At 39.8% G+C, this 21,023-nt stretch overlaps 1 protein-coding gene across 9 annotated transcripts in view; it reads right to left on the minus strand.

Annotated features, from left to right (window-relative positions):
• Positions 1–21,023, minus strand: part of dmd (dystrophin) — a 1,932,045-nt gene that overhangs the window by 946,029 nt on the left and 964,993 nt on the right. For all 9 annotated transcript variants that reach the window (XM_073045659.1, XM_073045653.1, XM_073045656.1 and 6 more), the window contains 2 exons: positions 17,393–17,506; positions 8,687–8,824 (listed from right to left, as the gene is read on the minus strand). In XM_073045659.1, the coding sequence (XP_072901760.1) occupies positions 8,687–8,824; positions 17,393–17,506 (252 nt within the window). The remainder of the gene's footprint in view (positions 1–8,686; positions 8,825–17,392; positions 17,507–21,023) is intronic.

Raw genomic sequence — 21,023 nt, forward strand, 5'->3', positions numbered from 1 at the left:
TTACTAAGACTCAAGAAATTCAAATGAGATTTACTAGAAAAAGAATGGCCGAAAGATATCACAGGTGGCTTCATTATAATATTTAAACGATTGACTGGCCATCTGCCTCTCATCCCACTTCTGTTGAAACTGGTTCAAAGCAAAGTGACTGATTTTCATCCAGATTTTAACTCTGATGTGAGCCCATTCCCTCTTCCACCTACGGCATAATTTAAGATTTAAACCAACTGCTCTATTTCTCTCTCTGAAGATTCATTCCAAGAAAAAGGCAATGGAAATACTCCAAGCTTTCAACTTTACATTTTCATAAATGCAGTTTGCCTTGGTTATTTTCTGAGCGTTGCTTGCAGAACACTTTTCTCCGTTGGAATGTCTCTGGAAAAGGGTTTATTTAATCTGCTCCAATTTTTTTGAAAGGAACATTCATTTTTCATTTTCAGTTTCTTCCTTGTAATTTTGCTATGCCACACCTTTGCGTGTGTTAGTGTCTTTTCAGCAGCTACAGGGCAATTACAGGGCTGTGCAAGTGACAATTTCCACTAACGTCTATCATGATAAGGAACTCCCACTGAAACATATCCAGTGCTTCTTTCAAACTGCCAACTCAGTAAACTGTGAATCATTAACCTTGCTATGAAGATCTAAAGTTCTCAACAGGAATCCAAGTGTTCCATGCAAGAGCATTGCACTACTTCTTGCCAAGTTTAAAGGTGAGAAATTCATGTTGCAAGTGTTAAACCCTGTGCTTATTTCATTCAGCTGTAACCAAGTGATCGGTGAATATCACTTTTTAATTCTAAAATGCACTTATGCATTCACCCTGGCAATGCTAAAATAGCTGCCCGTGCCTTTAAGAGAAAACGGTGACACCATAACTCACATGTGGAGCAGAAAGAAGTTAGAATGTTCCAGAAAGAATGTTGAGTACTGGTCATATGGTGAGGAAAGATCTTCGCAAGTAAGATATCAGCGCTGCATAGCGTGGTTGTGCAAAGTTCCTTATCGCCCTGGTAATGTGAGTGAGAACTTGTTTCAGGGTCAAACCTGTACGTGTTTGGAAGTTAAGCACACGTGTGCCAAAAATTGCCACTACCATATTGGTTTTGTACATTTTGTTTTATTTCATACTGCATACGTGACTAGTTGTGCGGACCAAAATTAAGCTGAGATTGTGACAGCAGGAACTGTTTTTTTTAGGTGTTTTTTAAAAATTCATTTTGTTTCTATTTTGGTACCCTCTTTCTGCATTAAAACACCTAAAACAGATAAAGGAATTAAGGACTCAAAAAAATATTCACTGTCCTGAGTGTATTTTTTTCCCGGGCTGCAAAATAGCTATAAGTGCATTTCTTGTTAAATTGTTCTGAAAGTGCATTTGCTGAATCAAATACAATCAACATCCATCATCTAAAAGGACAGTTTGATCATCAATTACGAAGCAAAGAATATTGTGTCTCATTCAAAAGGCTTCAGATCAGAAATTAGTCATTTTAACTGTTAAATGATTGACTATTACTTAGGAATTTTAGGACTCATTAGTATTCACTGCTATGCCTTAACAAGAGGCAATGATGTAAAAAAGCCTCATGAAATGCCTGCTGTGCTTGAAGTAACAGACGGACAACCTTCCTATAATTTCTTGCAAGTCTGTATTTTAGTTACATATCTGTAATTCCAGTAACATGTTGATAGAAGTTAGTGAAGGTCACTTGGACAGCCATGTCATTATTCAATAGCTGAAGAGGTGTTACCAAAAACCTGAGGAAGTTTAACCCCTCACTTTTGTAAAAGTGTAGCAGGCAAAATTACTAGGAAGAAAGTGAAAATGAGAAATAAATGTTCCTTTAAAAAATATCAGGCAGATTAAAACCTTTTCCATGCACATTTCAACAGGGGAAAGCATTTAGCAAGCAACACTACAAAAAAAAATAAACCAAACATTGTCAATATTCAAACCAGCATCTACAAAACTGTATTGTACTTTGATTTAATAGGAACCTCGTGAGGGTGGCTATTATTATTACAACGTGGAAGCAGCAGATGGGGAAGTCATAAGCAGTGAATCTGCAATCTTCTGGCAAATGTTGCCAGAAAGTGAGATCCCAACAGACATTGGAAAATTATTCCTTTTTTCTTTAGACAGAGGAAATTGGGCATTGCAATTTCTGCCCGTTTGTCAAATGTTTCTACGGAGCTTTCACAAAATAGAGTTAAATAAAAAGATATTTCCATGCTCAATCCTTCATCTCAAGGCCCTCACAATGATACTAGGAATTTGAGAATGGGGTGGGGGTCGGTAGGTGAGGTGGTTGAAAACCTGAGTATTTACTTTGTACCATTTGTCGATGAATGCACTAATTGTGTTTTTAAAATCCATACCCCGAGCTTGATTTAGAAACACAATGCAAAATCCACTGCTGTTACTGGAAACTGTTTCCCAGTTTTGAAAAAAACAAGCAGTGAAAGAGAACAGGAACTTCAAAACTGCAAACAGTCTTTTCCTTCAGTTTCTGAGAACCAGCAGGACAGACCCTCAAGGAAACCACTTACCTCCTCCCAATGAGATCCACTTTATCTACCTCACAGTTCAACTTGCCTGACTCACCCAACTGACTCGCATGCTCATTTCATAAGCGTCTCTCTGCTCCCTCCTAATCTAGGTTTTGCCCCTCTCTCTCTTTGCTAACGCTGAAGAAGATCTTGAAGGGTCACTACCTACTGCTTTCTGCTGATCCTCTTTTCTTTAACATATTTCCATTGCCCATATTACAACCTTTGGACTGACTGCCAAACTAAATATATTGCAAAAAAAAGAAATTATGAAATTTTATTAAGTTTGTTTCATAGTAGTGACTGTGGATACCTTGAGGACATTGGACGCTATCAAGAAATATAAAGATCAGTATGAGATCCTGAGCACTGGATGGGGTATTGCAAAATCGCTGCCAGTTCTATGCCCATGAATGATACCTGATGAATCAAGGGAAGGTAGCAGATGTCCCTTAATCATATCATAGAACACAGAACAATACAACACAATAACAGATCCTTTGGCTCATAATGTCTGTGCTGGTCATGATGCTGATCCAAAGTAATCCCATATGCTTGAATATGATTGATATCCCTCCATTCCCAGTCTACTTATGTACCTGTCGGAATGCCTCTTAAACATTACCATCACACCTGCATCCACCACTTCCCCAGCATCCTGTTCTAAGCTCCACATCAAAAACAAACTTGCCTCAGACTTCCATAAGACTTTAAGACATAGAGGTAGAATTAGGCCATTTGACCCATTGAGACTGCTTCCCCCATTCCATCACTGATGATTTATTATCCCTCTCAACCCTATTCTCCTGCCTTCTCCCTATAACCTTTGATGCCCTCATTAATCAAGAACTTATTAACTTCTTCCTTAAATATAACCAATGACTTCCCTGCACAGCTGTTTCTGGCAATGGATTCCACAGATTCAGTATCCTCTGGCTAAAGAAATATTTCCTCATCTCTGTTCTGTATTGATGTCCCTCAGTTCTAAGGTTGTGCCCTCTGGTCCTCAACTCGCCAATATCCACTCTATCCAGACCTTTGAATACTCAATAGGTTTCAGGAGATTCCCCCTCCTCCACCTCATTCTGCTAAGCTCAGCGAGTACAGACCCAGAGCCATCAAATGCTCCTCATTTGTTAACCCTTTCATTCCTGGGATCATTCTTGTCAATCTGCTCTGGATCCTCTCCAATGCCAGCACATATTTTCTTAGATAATGAGCCCAAAACTACTCACAATATTCCAATTGCAGTCTGACCAATGCCTAATAAAGCTTCAGCATTACATTTGTATTCTAGTCCGCTCAAAATAAATGCTAACATTGTGTCTGCCTTCCTTAACAGTGACTCAACCAAAAAGTTAACCTTTACGGAATCCTGCACGAGGACCGCTAGGACCCTTTGCATCTGATTTTTGAATTTTCTCCTCATTTAGAAAATTGTCTATGCCTCTTCGCTTTCTGCCCAAGTGCATCACCATGCACTTCCTTGCACCATATTCCACCTGCCATTTCTTTTCCTATTCCCCCCAATCTGTACATCCTTCTGCAGACTCCGTGCTTCCTCAACACCAACTGCAACTCCACCTATTACCATATTATTGACAAACTTGGTCACAAAACCATCGATTTTTTCATCTAAATCATTGGTTTATAAACATGAAGAGAAGTGGTCACTGACACCAAACCCTGCGGCACATCACTAGTCACCAGCAGCCAACCAGAAAAGGCCCCCTTTATTCCCACTGTTTGCTTCCTGTCAGTTTGCCAATCTTCTATCCATGTTAATACCTTTCCTGTCATAACATGAGCTCTCATCTTGTTAAGCAAACTTGTGTATGGTACCTTGCAAAGGCCTTCTGAAAATCCAAATAAACACCATCCACTGATTCACCTTTGTCTGTCCTACCTGTTACTTCCTCAAAGAATTCAAATAGATTAATCAGGCAAGTTTTCTCCTTGAGTAAACCATGCTGACTTTGGCCTATTTTATCATGTGCCTCCAAGTACCCTGAAACCTCATCCTTAATAATAGTCTCCAACATCTTTCCAACCAATTAAGTCAGACTAACAGGGGCATATAATTTCCTTTCTTCTGTCTTTCTCCCTTCTTAAAGGGTCAAGTCTTCCGGAACCATTCCAGAATCTAGTAGAACCATAGAACCATAGAACATTACAGCACAGAAACAGGCCTTTTGGCCCTTCTTGGTTGTGCCGAACCATTTTTCTGCCTAGGCCCACTGACCTGTACTTGGCCCATATCCCTCCATACCCCTCTCATCCATGTACCTGTCCAAGTTTTTCTTAAATGTTAAAAGTGAGCCCGCATTTACAACTTCATCTGGTAGCTTATTCTACACTCCCACCTCTCTGTTTGAAGAAGTCCCCCCTAATGTTCCCTTTAAACTTTTCCCCCTTCACCCTTAACCCATGTCCTCTGGTCTTTTTTCGCCCCTAGCCTCAGTGGAAAAAGCCTGCTTGCATTCACTCTATCTATACCCATCATAATTTTATATACCTCTATCAAGTCCCCCCTCATTCTTCTACGCTCCAGGGAATAAAGTCCTAACCTATTCAACCTTTCTCTGTAACTCAGTTTCTCAAGTCCCGGCAACATCCTTGTAAACCTTCTCTGCACTCTGTCAACCTTATTAATATCCTTCCTGTAATTCGGTGACCAAAACTACACACAATACTCCAAATTCGGCCTCAGCAATGCCTTATACAACCTCACCATAACATTCCAAGTCTTATATTCAATACTTTGATTTATAAAGGCCAATGTACCAAAAGCTCTCTTTACTACCCTATCTACCTGTGATGCCACTTTTAGGGAATTTTGTATCTGTATTCCTAGATCCCTCTGTTCTACTGCATCCCTCAGTGCCCTACCATTTACCTTGTATGTTCTATCTTAGTTTTTCTTTCCAAAGTGCAATACCTCACACTTGTCTGTATTAAACTCCATCTGCCATGTTTCAGTCCATTTTTCCAGCTGGTCCAGATCCCTCTACAAGTTTTGAAAACCTTCCTCACTGTCCACTACACCTCCAATCTTTGTATCATCAGCAAATTTGCTGATCCAATTTACCACATTATCATCCAGATCATTGATATAGATGACAAATAACAATGGACCCAGCACTGATCCCTGTGGCAACCACTAGTCACAGGCCTCCATTCAGAGAAGCAATTCTCCACTACCACTCTCTGACTTCTCCCATTGAGCCAATGTCCAATCCAATTTACTACCTCACCATGTCTTCCTTGTGACTGAATCTTCCTAAATAACCTCCCATGCGGGACCTTGTCAAAGGCCTTACTAAAGTCCATATAGACAACATCAACTGCCTTCCCTTCATCCACTTTCCTTGTAACCTCCTCGAAAAACTCTAATAGATTTGCTAAATATGACCTACCACGCACAAAGCCGTGTTGACTCTCCGTAACAAGTCCCTGTCTATCTATATACTTATAGATCCTATCTCTTAGTACTCCTTCCAATAATTTACCTACTACTGACGTCAAATTTACCGGCCTACAATTTCCCGGATTACTTTTAGAGCCTTTTTTAAACAACGGAACAACATGAGCTATCCTCCAATCCTCCGGCACCTCAGCTGAAGATACCGACATTTTAAATATATCTGCCAGGGCCCCTGCAATTTCAACACTAGTCTCCTTCAAGGTCCGAGGGAATACCCTGTCAGGTCCTGGGGATTTATCTATGCTGATTTGTCTCAAGATAGCAAGCACCTCCTCCTCTTCAATCTGTATAGGTTCCATGACCTCACTACCTGTTTGCCTTATTTCCATTGACTCCAAGCCAGTTTCCTTAGTAAATACAGACGCAAAAAAACCATTTAAGATCTCCCCCATTTCTTTTGGCTCCATACATAGCCGACCACTCTGTTCTTCAAGATCAATTTTATCCCTTACTATCCTTTTGCTCTTAATATACCTGTACAAGCTCTTTGGATTATCCTTCACCTTGACTGCCAAAGCTACGTCATGTCTTCTTTTAGCCCTCCTGATTTCTTTCTTAAGTACTTTTTTGCACTTTTTATACTCCTCAAGTACCTTATTTGCTCCCTGTTTCCTATACATATCATACATCTCTCTCTTCTTCATCAGAGTTCCAAGATCACTCTACTTACCGAGAGTTCTACTCTGTGATTCTGACTGCAGTTTGCCTTCTGCTCAAGCAAACACTGAATGTATTGACTGCCATGATTAAAAAACAAGCCCACACCAACATCCTTGCCAAGGATTACAATGAGACGAGCTTGATGAAATTTCTGTCTAATTACTATCAGCACATCACCTGCAGCACCAGAGAACCGAACACACTCAACCACTTGGCCAAGTACTGAAGACCTGTGATAATCACCTGCTTGGAGTGTTATGAACATCTTCAACCTCTCGCTTTGGCAGTCTGAGGTACCCAATCTGCTCAAACAGGCTTTAATCTCATAGGTACCCAACAAGAGCATGTTATGCTTCAAAAGTTTGGGCATGGAGCTCATTAACTCCTGCCTGAGGAGGGGCCTGGATCTACTCCAATTTGCTTACCATCAGAAAGCAGATGCCATTTCATTGGCCCTTCACTCAGATCTGGAATACCTGGACAATGAAGATGCATTCAAAACTATCATCTCCTCAAAAAATCATTGCTTAGCTCCAAGACCTGGGACTCAATACCTCTCTGTGCAACTGCATATTCAATTTCCTTATTTGCAGTCACCAATCAATATGGATTGGCAACAACAGCATACCTCCTCTATAATCACCATCAGCATTGCAAGTCTATGTACTTACCCCCTGTTTTACTCACTTTATACCCATGATTGCATGGCTCCAATGCTGTACTTAAGTATGTTCACTTAATTAAAGGTGGTGATGAATCAACATATAGGAGGGTGATTGAAAGTCTGGTTGAATGGTGGCACAACAACAACCTCCCACTCTACACCAGCAAACGAAAAGAGCTGATTATTGATTACAGGTGGAAGAAGCCAGAGGTCCATAAGCCAGTCCTCATTAGGAGTCTGGAGGTGGAAAATGTCAGTAGCTTTAAGTTCCTTGGTATTATCATATCAGAGGATCTGTCCTGGGACCATCATAAAGAAGTCACAACAGCAACTCTATTTTCTTAGAAGTTTGTGTAGATTTGGCAGGTCATCTAACACTTTGACACACTTCTATAGATGAACAGTGTAGAACATACTAACTGGTTGCATCACAGTCAGGAATGAAAGCATCAAAGCCCAGAAATTGCAGAGTCTATAGAAAGTGGTGGATACAGAGCTGAACATCACAGGCAAAGATCCCCCTATCATTGGGCACATCTACATGGAATGCTGCCACAAGAATACAGCATCCATCATCAGAGACCCCACCACCCAGGTCATGCTCTCTTTTCACTACTACCATCGAGCAGGATGTACAGAAGCCTGAGGTCCCACATTATCATGTTCAGGAACAATTATTACCCTTCAACTGTCAGGCTCCCGAAGTGGCATGGATATCTTCACTCACAACTCTGAACTATTCTATAACTTGCAGGCTCACTTACGAGGACTCTTTGCAACTCATGTTATTAGTAATATTTTATTTTTTATGTGCTCAATCTGGCTTCTTTTGCACAGTGGTTGTTTGTCAATCATTGTTAATATATGATTTCTCATAGATTCTATTGTATTTCTTCATTTTCCTGTAAATACTGCAAGAAAAATAAATTTCAAGGTAACATATGGTAACTTGTAAGTACTTGGATAATAAATTTTACTTTGAGTTGATATCATATGGATTGATTCATGGACTGAGATACTAAAATTTGTGTTCAATTGTATTTTTCAGAACTGGTGGGTAAAACTGCAATTTTAATATATAGATGCACTATATCTCACTTGATTATTGTCAGCTAGCAGCAAATAATTCATCTATAATGGTCATCTGCAGCTATTTACCATGACCCAAAAAAGTATGCAATTCTGGAATGAGCATTCCAAGAGAAGCCCATAAACAAAATGAAGCAGAATTTAAGGACACTGATATATGAAAATAGGCACGTGATGTTGTTCTTTCATTTCCGAGTAAGTATGCAGATGGTGTTTTAAGCACTTTTGAATGATCATACCTTGAGAATATTAAATTTAGCCTCCAGCATCCGCTGTTTCTTTCTAATTTCTTCTCGCTTTCTCTCATCTGTGATATCCTGTTGCAACAAATCTGCCCTTTTTGTCAGTTCATTCATTTTCTTCTCATCGTCTTCACTCTGCAGCATTAATAAAGAACTGCTTAAACCAAATCGTCCACAATGTGGAAAGAACAGCATAAATCGTTCTGCAATGTTAACTTTACATTTTCAGAGGCATTACTGACACCCATGCTGGTGTGAAGTAGTTTGCAGCATGCTCATGATCAAAGTGCCAAACAACTACATACTATTTGCCATTACCCCTAACAGCAGTCTCAACAGTACTGATCAATGGGCTAAAATGTCTATTGTGTGAGAAATAAACAAGGTTTGTAGAACTAATGGTCAGTGAAGAGAAAGAAAACGTTGACTGGGCCATTTAGACCCAGTCGATACCATATACATTTCTGCTGAATTTTTACAGAAAGGAGTCCCATAAATACGAACATCTATTGTAAATCCATCAACATAAAACAGACATTTATATAAAAGGAAAATAGGTATGTCAGAATAATTTGGAACAAAACCTTGCATTGTAAATCCGAATTGCACACAGATGGATAGTTGACAGTTTCCCTTCCATGCACTGAAAGAGTTCCAAGTAAATTGTGTTTCTGAAATTGAAAATTGTAAATGATCAAAAGTAACTTGTACCACAATTTTGATGCATGGATTTAATCTGAAAGATGACATGTGGAAAAGTATTATGCACAAGGAATTCAATTCTGTAGAAAAAGTGACAATTTTTGCATAATTTGCAAAAATACCAAGGGAAGATGAATTGTGATTTAAGATCACAGCATATGAATGTATATCAAGCTGTGGTAAATCAAGGCAACTGGACTTGCTGTGATGTCTAGAAGAATTTTCACCACTCATCCAAGAAGATTCTTTAGTTCTAATTCGTGGTGGGTAGTTCTTCGGCTTATAAACTCATTGAGTTTTTTAAAAGATATAGCAATCACATGAGAGCCATTAAGAGTCGTAGAGGTAATAAGAGGATCATTAGTCTCATTTTTGCATGAATGGAGGTGTGAAGTGTTGTGGAGACGCCGGGGTAGAGATGTCAGGACAGTTTGACAAAGATGGTTTCTTTAACCCCTCTTTCAAATCACCTGTCCTCCCTGCCCAAAATGTGCACATTGTTATCATCAATGGAGTGTCCCTTGTCCTTTAGGTGTAGATATATAACCGATACTTGACCTGAGGTGTTCACTCTCCTATGTTGGACATGGAAGACAGGTGGTTTGAAAGAGGGGTTGAAGAAGCTATCTTTGTCAAACTGAAATTGAAAACCTATCCCTGAACAGAGGGGATGGGGTACGACACCACCTATCAGCTTCTTATAATGCAGTCCTAACATCTCTACCCCAGCATCGCCACAACAGTTCATACCTCCATTCATGCAAAGATGAGACTAATGACCCTCCCGTTACCTCTACATCTCCTAATGACCCACATGTGATTGCTATACCTTTAAATAACTCACAGTGTTTATAAACCAGAAAACTACCCACCATGGATTAGAACTGAAGAACATAAGAAATAAGAACAAGAGCAGGAGTAGGAGTAGGGAATCTGGGCCATCGAGCCTGCTCCACCATTCAATGAGATCATGGCTGATCTGACCATGAACTCATTTCCACTTACATGCCTTTTCCCCATAACCTTTAATTCCCCTACAATGCAAAAATCTATCCAACCTTGTCTTAAATATATTTAGACAAGGAGGTAGCCCCCATTGCTTCACTGGGCAGAGAATTCCACAGATTCATCACCCTCTAAATAAAAGCATTTCCTCCTCCTCTCTGTCCTAAATTTACTCTCCTGAATCTTGAGGCTAATTCCCCTAGTTCAAGTCTCACCTACCAGTGGAAACAACTTTCCTGCTTCCATCTTATCAACCCCTTTCATAATTTTATATGTTTCTATAAGATCTCCTCTCATTCTTCTGAATTCCAGTGAGTACAGTCCCAGGCAGCTCCATCTCTCATAGTCTAACCCCCTCATCTCTGGTATCAACCTGGTGAACCTCCTCTGCACTGCCTCCAAAGCCAGTATATCCTTACTCAAGTAAGTAGACAGAACGGCATGCAGTACTCTAGATCCGGCCTCACCTGTACCCTGTACAGTTGCACCATAACCTCCCTGCTCTTAAATTCAATCCCTCCAGCAATGAAGGTCAACATTCCATTTGCTTTCTTGATAGCCTGTTGCACCTGCAAATCAACCTTCTGTGATTCATGCACAAGCACTCCCAAGTTCTTCTGCACAGCAGCATGCTGCAAATATTTACTTTTTAAATAATAATCTGATCTTTCATTTTTCCTTCCAAAGTGGATGACTTCGCATTTACCAACATTGTAGTCCATCTGCCAGACCCTTGCCCACTCACTATACCTATCTATACCTCTCTGCAGACCTTCAGTATCCTCTGCACAATTTGCTTTCCCGCTGAATTTAGTGTCATCAGCAAACCTGGATACACTGCACTCAGTCCCCTCTTCCAGATCATTAATGTTTATCATGAACAGTTGCAGGCCTCGTGTTAACTCCTCCGGCACACTGCTCACCAATGATTGCCAACCCGAGTTAACACCCGTGCATCCCAACTCTCTGTTTTCTATTTGTTAACCAATCCTCTGTCCATGCTAATACATCACCACCAACTCTATACATCCTTACCTTGTGGATAAGTCCTTTATGTGGCACCTTATCAAACACCTTCTGGAAATCCAAGTAAATAACATCCATCTGTTCCCCTTGTTCCACTGCATTCATTATATCCTCAAAGAACTCCAGTAAGTTTGTCAAACAGGACCTGCCTTTGCTGAATCCATACTGCGTCTGCCTAATGGATCCATTTCTTTCCAGATGCCTCACTATTTCTTAATGATAGCTTCAAGCATTTTCCCAACTACAGATGTTAAACTAACTGCCCTGTAGTTACCTGCCTTTTGCCTACATCCTTTTTTAAGCAGTGGTGTAACATTTGCCTTCTTCCAATCTGTTGGCACCTGCCCAGAGTCCAGAGAATTTTGACAAATTATCACCAAAGACTCTACTGTGGCAACCCACTTTCTGCGCAGGCGAACCGGCTCACAAATAGCTCGCGCGCGGGGAGATACTTTGGTAATGTACCTCTGACGTCATTTCCGCCCAGAGAGCGCGGGAACTAGGGATTAAAAGCCAGCGCCGCGAAGTTTGAATAAACTAGTCTCGAAACGACTTACCAACTGCGTGTCGTTGTCTCTAAATCTGTATGTACTTCATCGCTACACTACTGTAATTTCTTTCAGTACCCTGGGATGCATTCCATCAGTACCAGGGGTCTTGTCTATCTTTGCTCAGCACTACTCCTTATGTGATAGCTATTGTATCGAGGTCCTCACCTCCCATCACATCTATATCATCTCTGTTCAGCAAGTTAGACGTGCCTTCCACCCTGAAGGCTGACAAAAATAGTCATTCAAAGCCTCGGCCATTTCCTCATTACCCAATATCAATTCCTACTTCTCGACCTCCAAGGGACCTATGTTCAATTTACCCACATTATATAATTATAAAAACTTTTACTATCCGTTTTTATATTTTGCTTTAGTTTATTTTCATAATCTAGCTTCCTTTTCTTTATTGCTCGCTTAGTGGTTCCTTGTTGTTTTTAAAGTTTTCCCAATCTTCCAGTTTCACACTACTCTTGGCGACTTTGTATGCATTGAGCTTTTAGTTTGATGCCTTCCTTTATTTCCTTAGTTCTCCAAGGCTGTCTCTCCCCACCCTTACTGTCCTTGCTTTTAACTGGAATGTACTTTTGCTGAACACTATGAAAAATCTCTTTAAAAGTCTTGCACTGTTCTTCATCCATCCCACCATATAGCCTGTGTTCCCAGTCTACCCTGCCCAACTCCTCCCTCATCCCATTGTAGTCTCCCTTGTTTAGGCATAATACACAGGTTTTAGATTGAACTATTACACCCTCCATTTGTATGAGAAACTCAATCATACTGTAGTCACTCTTTCCAAGAAGATCCCTAATTACAAGATCACTTATTTTACCTGTGTCATTGCACAGGACCAGATCTAAGATAGCACGTTCCCTTGTAGGTTCAATAACATGCTGTTCAAGAAAGCCATCATGGACTCATTCTATGAAGCCCTCAAACTCCCTTGACCAACTTGATTCACCCATTCTACGTGCAAGTTAAAGTACCCCATGACAACTGCTGTTCCATTCTTACATGCCTCAGATATTTCCCTGTTTATTGTCTGTGCCTCTGTAATGTTATTATTTGATGCCCTACAGACAACTCCCACCAGTGATCTTTTTCCCTTTATTATTCCTAATCTCTACCCAGATGAATTCAACATTTTGCTCCTTCAATCTTATATCGTCCCTCATTATCACCCTGATCTTATCCTTAATTAAGAGCGCTACTCCACCTCCCTTACCTTTCTGCCAATTCTGCCATATTACCTGATACCCTGATATTTAATTCCCAATCCTTTCCACCCCGCAGCCATATTTCTGTAATGGCCACTAAATCATACCCCTTATACTGATTTATGCCACAAGTTCACTGACCTTGTTTCAAATACTATGGACATTCAGATAAAGTGTCCTTACATTCATTGTGCTTTTAAAAGCTAGTACTCTTTGTCTTTGTGCACTCCACCCTTACTTTTCTCTTTTTTAGCTTTTGATTTTACTTTATCTTTATCCACACTTTTCTCTTTTACTTTGTCCATATTTCTCCAGTCTGTTGAACCCACCCTCTTGCTATTTAGTTTAAAGCCCTATCCACAGCCCTAGTTATGCGATTTGCCAGGATCCAGGTCCCATCACAGTTCAGGTGGAGCCCATCCCAATGGAACAACTCCCTCCTTCCCCAATACTAGTGCCAGTTTTTCATCCCACACCAATCCTTGAGCCATACATTTAACTTTCTAATCTTCTTGACCCTGTGCCAGTTTGCACGTGGCTCAGGTAGTAATCCAGAGATTACCACCTTTTTGGGTCTCCTTTTTAATTTAGTCCCTAACTGCTCAAATTCCCTCAGCAGAACCTCTTTCCTCGTTCTACCCAGGTCATTGGTATCCATATGGACCATGACAACTGGATCTTTCCCCTCCCACTGCAAATTCCTCTGCAGGTCAGATAAGATGTCCTGAACCTGGATATCAGGCAGACAACACAGCCTTCGGGACACTCTATCCCTGCGAGAGTGAGCTTTGTCTATTCCCCTGTCTATACTATCCCCAATTACCACAACATTTCTCTTCTCTCTCCCCCCCCCAACCCACCCCCTTGAATGGCTCCCTGAACCACAGTGCCACAGTTAGGTTGCTCATCCTTCCTATAGCCCCCACTCTCATCCACACGGGGAGCAAGAATCTCAGACCTGTTGGACAAGCTCAAGGGCTGAGGCTCCTCCAACACTGATCCCACTCCCCGCCTCACTCACACTCACACCTTCTTGTTCCTGACCACAGACTGAATTTGAGGTAGCTAATCTAATGGGTGTGCCTATCTCCTGAAACAGAGCCTGTCGGATGAGTGGTGAAACATCTTCTCGACAACACCGAAAGTCCAGTAGCATAGGTTCACTACATCTTGATATACAATGACCTGGGTGACTAAGAGCCTTCACAGACATCTTATGAATGTGATGCAACAGACAGAAAACTCTTCTCCATATGACAGTCAAAAGAATTTGAGCCTGGAAGCGAAATTTATCAGCGATAATTCCAGCAAAATATAGATGCTATCATGTAAATACAACACTTTTAAAAAAACTTAAGCTATCAGCAAAGAGATTTCATCCTTGCATCATAAATAAAAAGTTCTATTTAAATCTGCTGATGAAGAGATATTTAGTTCTGCAACAGGGTTTTCAATTCTTAAACTGCACGAGATAACAATTACTGAATACATTACTTCTCAATGAAATGCAAAAAATAGCAAGGTTAAATTAAATTGTGTAGTTTGGTCTGTGCTGGCTGGATAAGCACAGTAATTGAACTAAACTGTGATGTTAATGGAATATTTGTCATTTTTATGCAAGTTTACAATTACCCAAAGGTCTTGAGCCTTATTACATTTTGCAAAAGGTGCTGTTGAACAGCTTCCACTTAGATCTAACAAAATAGTTATTTGCCACAATTTGACCTTCTCCTTTTGCACAACTTACCAAAGTGTTGCTAGAGTTGCTTAATAACCATTAAACTTTGTATTTGTTCATGAAGTGTGTGCTTTGCTTTTATATGTAAATTTCACTACATGTGTCAACTGGTGCTGATTATAATGCAATATTCATTAGATTGATTATTTGTGCATACTCTTTCATGTCCAATTTCCTTTATCTTTCAATGTTCTTCCTATTCAAGTGTTAGTTTTAAATTCTGTTTCTTCATAGGCATAGACATCAAAATATGAGAACAACATTAGGGTGCTGTAACACTGCTCCACCATTCAACTACAGTATATCATTTAACCACAGTAGTTCCAATTAATGCCTGTTTGAAAAGTTGAATTGATCTGGCTGTCACAGATTTTTTTGGGGAAAGGAGTAAGAATCCTACATTTCTTTACACCTTGATGTGAAAAAATACTTTCTGAAGTTACTTAAGTATTATTTAAGGCTATGTCACATTGATTTAACTTCAATATGCAGGAGTTCCTTCCTCAACAAAGTGTTATTCCTCTGTTAAACATCAATCTAATCAAAACATTCTTCTAAACTCCAAAGAAAAAAAACTTTGTCTATCCAATATGTTTTTGCAATTTGAACCCTCTAGTATAATTCTGACATCACTGTAAAAGGAAATGTTTCTACCTGTTTACCTGGAAACACTTCAGGTCAAAAGGTTGAGATTACATCCAGCTGGAAAATTTCAATTTGTTATTTTGTTTTGGAATTTCATCACCCAACTATTTTTTAAAAATAGAACATTCTTCAAATAACTCCAGGTAGCATAGACTCAAGAGGGTATTTGTTTTGAATACAAGTGTCAGTGATTAAATAAAACTGAGAAAAAAAATCATAAATTGCAGCAAAATGAGTTTGAGGAATTAGGTCCATTGAGCAAAGATTTGTGAACTGAGGAGAAATTTCTTGAAAATGTTCTTTTGAAAAATGATTGAATTGGAATGTTAATTTGTTTATTATTGCAACATGTGCTGAGGTACAGTGAAAAGCTTGCCTTGCATACTGTTTATTGAGATCAATTCATTTCACAGAGGTATTACAAGGTAAAACAATAAGAGAATGAAGAAATAATGCAACATCTGCCAAGAAAGTACAGTGCACGTAGACAATAAGGTGCAAGATCATAATGAGGTAGACTGTGAGGTCAAGAGTCCATCTTATCATACCAGGGAACCACTCAATCGTTTTATAACAGCAGGGTAGGAACTACCTTAGGCTGGTTCTTTATCTTCGGCCCCAAAGGGAGAAAGGGAGAGAGAGAGAGAGAGAGAGAGAGCGAGAGAGAGGATGTACAAGAACTTCTCTCGTGTCCCCATGTTCTTAATGTAACTTGTCACAATGGTTTGGCTTGTTGAAGCTTTGAGCTTACTTTGTTACTAAAAACAACTGTGTTCTTACATTGCAAACACATATTGGTAACTTAATTTTATTGACAAAATATAAACTTGAGTTGTAAAGTGATATAGAAGCATTTTTAAACACAAACTTACATTTCATGAAACACAAGTCATAATTCCCCCAATGGTTAACACTTCTGTATTTTGTTCTCCTGAGCAAGTGAAGCAGAACTCAAGCTCATCCAGTTGGGAACTGGTTAAGTCATGCATTAAAAAAAAAACATCATCCACTTACACCAGAATGTTTGGTCACAAATATGTTTTACTGCAGAGACCAACTTTTAGAAGCAGTTTTTTAATATATTAAAAAAGATAAAAGAGCATACTAAATGCCCTCCTCTCCCTTACTAAAATGGCAATCAGATGAGATGAAGATTTCAAACACTTTGGATTCCTAACTCAACAATGGCAAAATTGGACAATTTTGCGTCTTTAAGAACAGGATTACAGCTGTTCAGATAAACAAGGTCAACTTTAGGAATTTGTTACTCTATGTTCCAACTAATCTTAAGGGAAAAATGTTGAAATTTTCATGATGCAATTTCAAAGTAGCTAATAATACAATTCAGTGTTGCAGTGACTTTACACAGAGCAACAGTAGAGTGGTGCTGACAAAACAGATTAACAATATTTGTGACATCAGCATAAATATTTTACCGAGCCAGGTTTCTCTTGCATGTTCTTTTGTGTTAAGGCTTATAAAAATGTTTAACATCTCATGTATGCACTTCCACATGTTAATCCAATAATACACCAGGAAACTACTTTGAATTTCTAGTGCCAGGTTTCTAAAGCTTGAACTATGAATGCAAGAAGTCCATTGGAAAAATGGCTGATGTAACCATAATTGCTAGCACTTAAGGAATACATCACAGAATATCAATTGTCTGTCAGCTATTATTTCTTATTATCACGAGGAAAACTCCTTAATTCATTCACCTTTCATGTTTTACATCGCACTTGTTGAAAGGTCTGTCGTTAACTTGGCATTTGGCACACTGCTGGGCTTAATGCAACAGATGTGCAACTTCTCCTAAACTCACCATATCTTTCTCAAAGTCCTCTTCTTTCAGGTTCTCTCCAAGTTGTATTTCCTCTTCCAAGACATCCAGCATTTGCTGGATATTTATATCAAACTGATCCAACTCCTTTGATACCTGGAGATCGAGATATCACATTCATTAATTCTTTTCTGCACTTTACATGGTTCCTGCAAGTCCCATTCAAAGTTAAACTTGCAGAACTGCCTGCAAGGCTATATTTATTATGTGTAGCAAATTTCAATCACATATCTGTGAAGCATTTCAAACCATACACTCCTTATGCATTCAAGATTTATATCATAAAACAAAACTTGCAGATATTGTAAATTTTAAATGAAGAAATGTTAGCCATAAACAGCAGGCCAGTCAGCATCTGTGGAGACTGTTCTTTTGAAAGACCATTGACCTGAAACATTAATTCTCTTCCTCATAGAATCATTGAAATTACAGACCGGAAAGATACCCTTACAGTTCACCTCGTCCATGACAACCATATTTACACTCATCTCATTTGCTCCATTACACCAAAACTCCTTTCTTTCTCCTCAGATGCTGACTGACCTGCTGAGTTTCACCAGCATTTCTTTTACAAGCCAAGATTTTTTTTTAAATCTAGTTTTCTTAACTCTGCAGTTGCAGTGCAAGAAATTCACTGAACAATTTAAAATCCACCCTTTCTGCTTTGTTAGAAATCACAACCATTGCAGTCGCTCCTACTTTAGTGAGTAGTGGGGACCCACAAACTCCAAGACAAACTGGCTCTATTTCTGTACTTTCAATTATAAAAATAATTGATTCCGTAAACCATGCAGGGTAGCAGAAAAAAACAGGCAGATACAATATCTTTACTCAAAGAGAAGCCTTAAGATTTAGAAGTGCAGAATGATACAGCTATTCATTTAGTGATCTTTATGCTTCTAATGATGTGCATCCACACAGATGTTAAGGGGAGAAGCCAGTGTAATTGTGTTCACCTTCAAAGGTCTCACAAATCAAAACGTCTTCATCTACTGACTGCTGACTCAGTGCAATTACAAAGAAAGCATGGCAGCACCTCTACATTCTTAGGCATTTGTGAAGATTTGGCATTACATCTAAAACTTTGACAAACCCTAATACACATATTTACTGGTTGCATCACAGCTAATTCCCTTGAATGGAAAATCCTACAAAAAGTTATAGATATTGCTGTCCTTCCCCCCCACAAAGCACATCTACACTGCACACTGTCGCAGGAAAGCAGCATTCATCACCAAGAACCCCCATTATCCAGGCCATGCTCTCTTCACGCTGCTGCCATCAAGAAGGTGGTACAGGAGCCTCAGGACCCACACCACCAGATTCAGGAACAGTTATTACCTTCCACCATCAGGATATGAACGAATGGGGACAAATTCACTCAATTTGTGTATAAGATGGTGAGAGACATAGATAGTGTGGATGGTCAGAGGCTTTTTCCCAGGGCTGAAATGACTAGCACGAGAGGGCACAGTTTTAAGGTGCTTGGAAGTAGGTACAGAGGAGATGTCAGGGGTAAGTTTTTTTTTACAGAGTGGTGAGCGCGTGGAATGCACTGCCAGTGACGGTGGTGGAGGCAGATACAATAGGGTCTTTTAAGAGACGCCTGGATAGGATCATGGAGCTTAGAAAAATAGAGGGCTATGGGTAACCCGAGGGTAATTTCTAAGGTAAGGACATGTTCAGCACAGCTTTGTGGGCCAAAGGGCCTGCATTGTGCTATAGGTTTTTTATGTTTCTATTTCACTTGTCCTATTCCCACAGCTATAGACTCACTTTCAAGGATTTTTAATTTCATGTTCTCAATATTTAATGCTTACTATTATTATTATTTCTTTACTTTTCTTTTGTATTTGCACAGTTTGTTGTCTTTTGCACATTGATTGGTATGTCCTGTTGCTTACAGTCTTTCACTGATACCACTGGACTTACTGAGTATATCCACGAAAAGAAAATAAACCTCAGGGTTGTATATGGTAACATTTGTGTACTTTGATAATAAACTTATGATGAACTTTTGAACTTTGATTCACATGCACAGGTGTTAATCAGTTCTAGGTGCAAAACTCATCAGCATTGTAAAACACTATAGTTAACAAGTAAGGCTGCAGGTAATGACTGTGCAGCCAACCAGAGATTAGATGATTGGGTAATTGTCTTGTCAATAAAGCTATGCAAAGACTGTAACAAATGGCTGACACAAACTTTGCACATAAAACTTACATCCAATTGTCTGCCATGCTATTCTTTTTTCTGAAGAAATTTTGCAGCTTTAAAAGGCTGTTCTTATTTGTTCTCTTTACTCTCTAAACGACTCACTTGGAACAGTGGACAGTAGACTCATCACTGTGAGTAATATCCCTCGCTTCACACGCAACTCATCGGCTGATTTCTTAAACATGTTTTTCTTACGACTTATGAGGAGATCATTCAGCTCACTGAGTTGAAGCTGGCCATCAGTCCCATTCCCCACTTATGTCTCTATAAACCGTTCTCTCACATACCCATCTATTCTAGTCTGATACCATTGCCATCTGCCTGCACCAGTGATTATTTTTAGAAGCCAACCACCACATTTTTGTCACAGTAAATAATCTTGTGGAGGAACTCAGTGGGTCAAGTATTATCTATGTGAGAAAAGAAATTCTTGATGTTTCCAGCCGAAACCATCATCAGGACTGCGAGTGGAGAGGCGAGTTGATCAGCACAAAGAGAAGAAGTGGAGTGGTGACAAAGGAAACTGAGATGATTAGTGTCCTGAGGAGGGATGTATGATGAAAGCCAAGTTCACCAGGTAGGGGAGGTGGAGCTGGGATGGAGTTAGGAGGCAGTATTAGGTGGATGAGAGATGGAGGCAGACACAAGAGAGGCTGAGAAAAAATAAGAAGCAGCTGGAGCAAGGTGGTGAAAGGAGAGTGTGACTGATTGAAAACAGTTGCTAGACTGAGTTAAACAGGAACACAAGGTGCAACCAGTGCTGGAATGTGGTAACAATGGGAACTATTGGGGAGCGGTAAACTGCCAATGAACCCATAACCAGGGAGTGGTGAACGGTGTGTGTAGCAGGTGTATGGAACAAAGACAGAGAGAGGAAGATGGCAGTTGAGGGAAAAGGACAAAAATGAAAGGACTAGAGCAGGAAGGGTGGGAAAGGGGGAAAGAACTACTGGAGGACAGGGTTCCCAAAAACTGTATGTTCATGTCATGGGGATGTAGACTATCTAGGCCAAATGAGAGGTGCATTTCCTTTCAGACAGTGTGGGAAGAAAGCAAAACAACCAAGAGAAACAGACACAGACACAGGGAAAATATGCATACTCCTTAGTCAGCCTTGGATGTGAGAACTGACTTGAATAATGAGCGCTTTGCGGCCTCAGCGAAGTCTTGAGGTTCAGTAGAAATGTCTATTTGAATTAGGCAGCACCACACAGGGCAGTCTGGATGACAGACAACGGTCAACCAAGATGGAATAATCCAGCATTTTACCAGCATGCTGGAGGCAGCATTGTGTGGAGAGTGGGCCAGTTTGCCATTGAATTGACCTAACTTTATAACATGCCTAGAAAGAGGGAAGTCAGCCCAAGATCACTATGACTAATTTTGAATCTACAGT

The sequence above is a fragment of the Hemitrygon akajei genome, chromosome 5 (assembly GCF_048418815.1).
Source record: "Hemitrygon akajei chromosome 5, sHemAka1.3, whole genome shotgun sequence".
NCBI lineage: Eukaryota > Metazoa > Chordata > Chondrichthyes > Myliobatiformes > Dasyatidae > Hemitrygon > Hemitrygon akajei.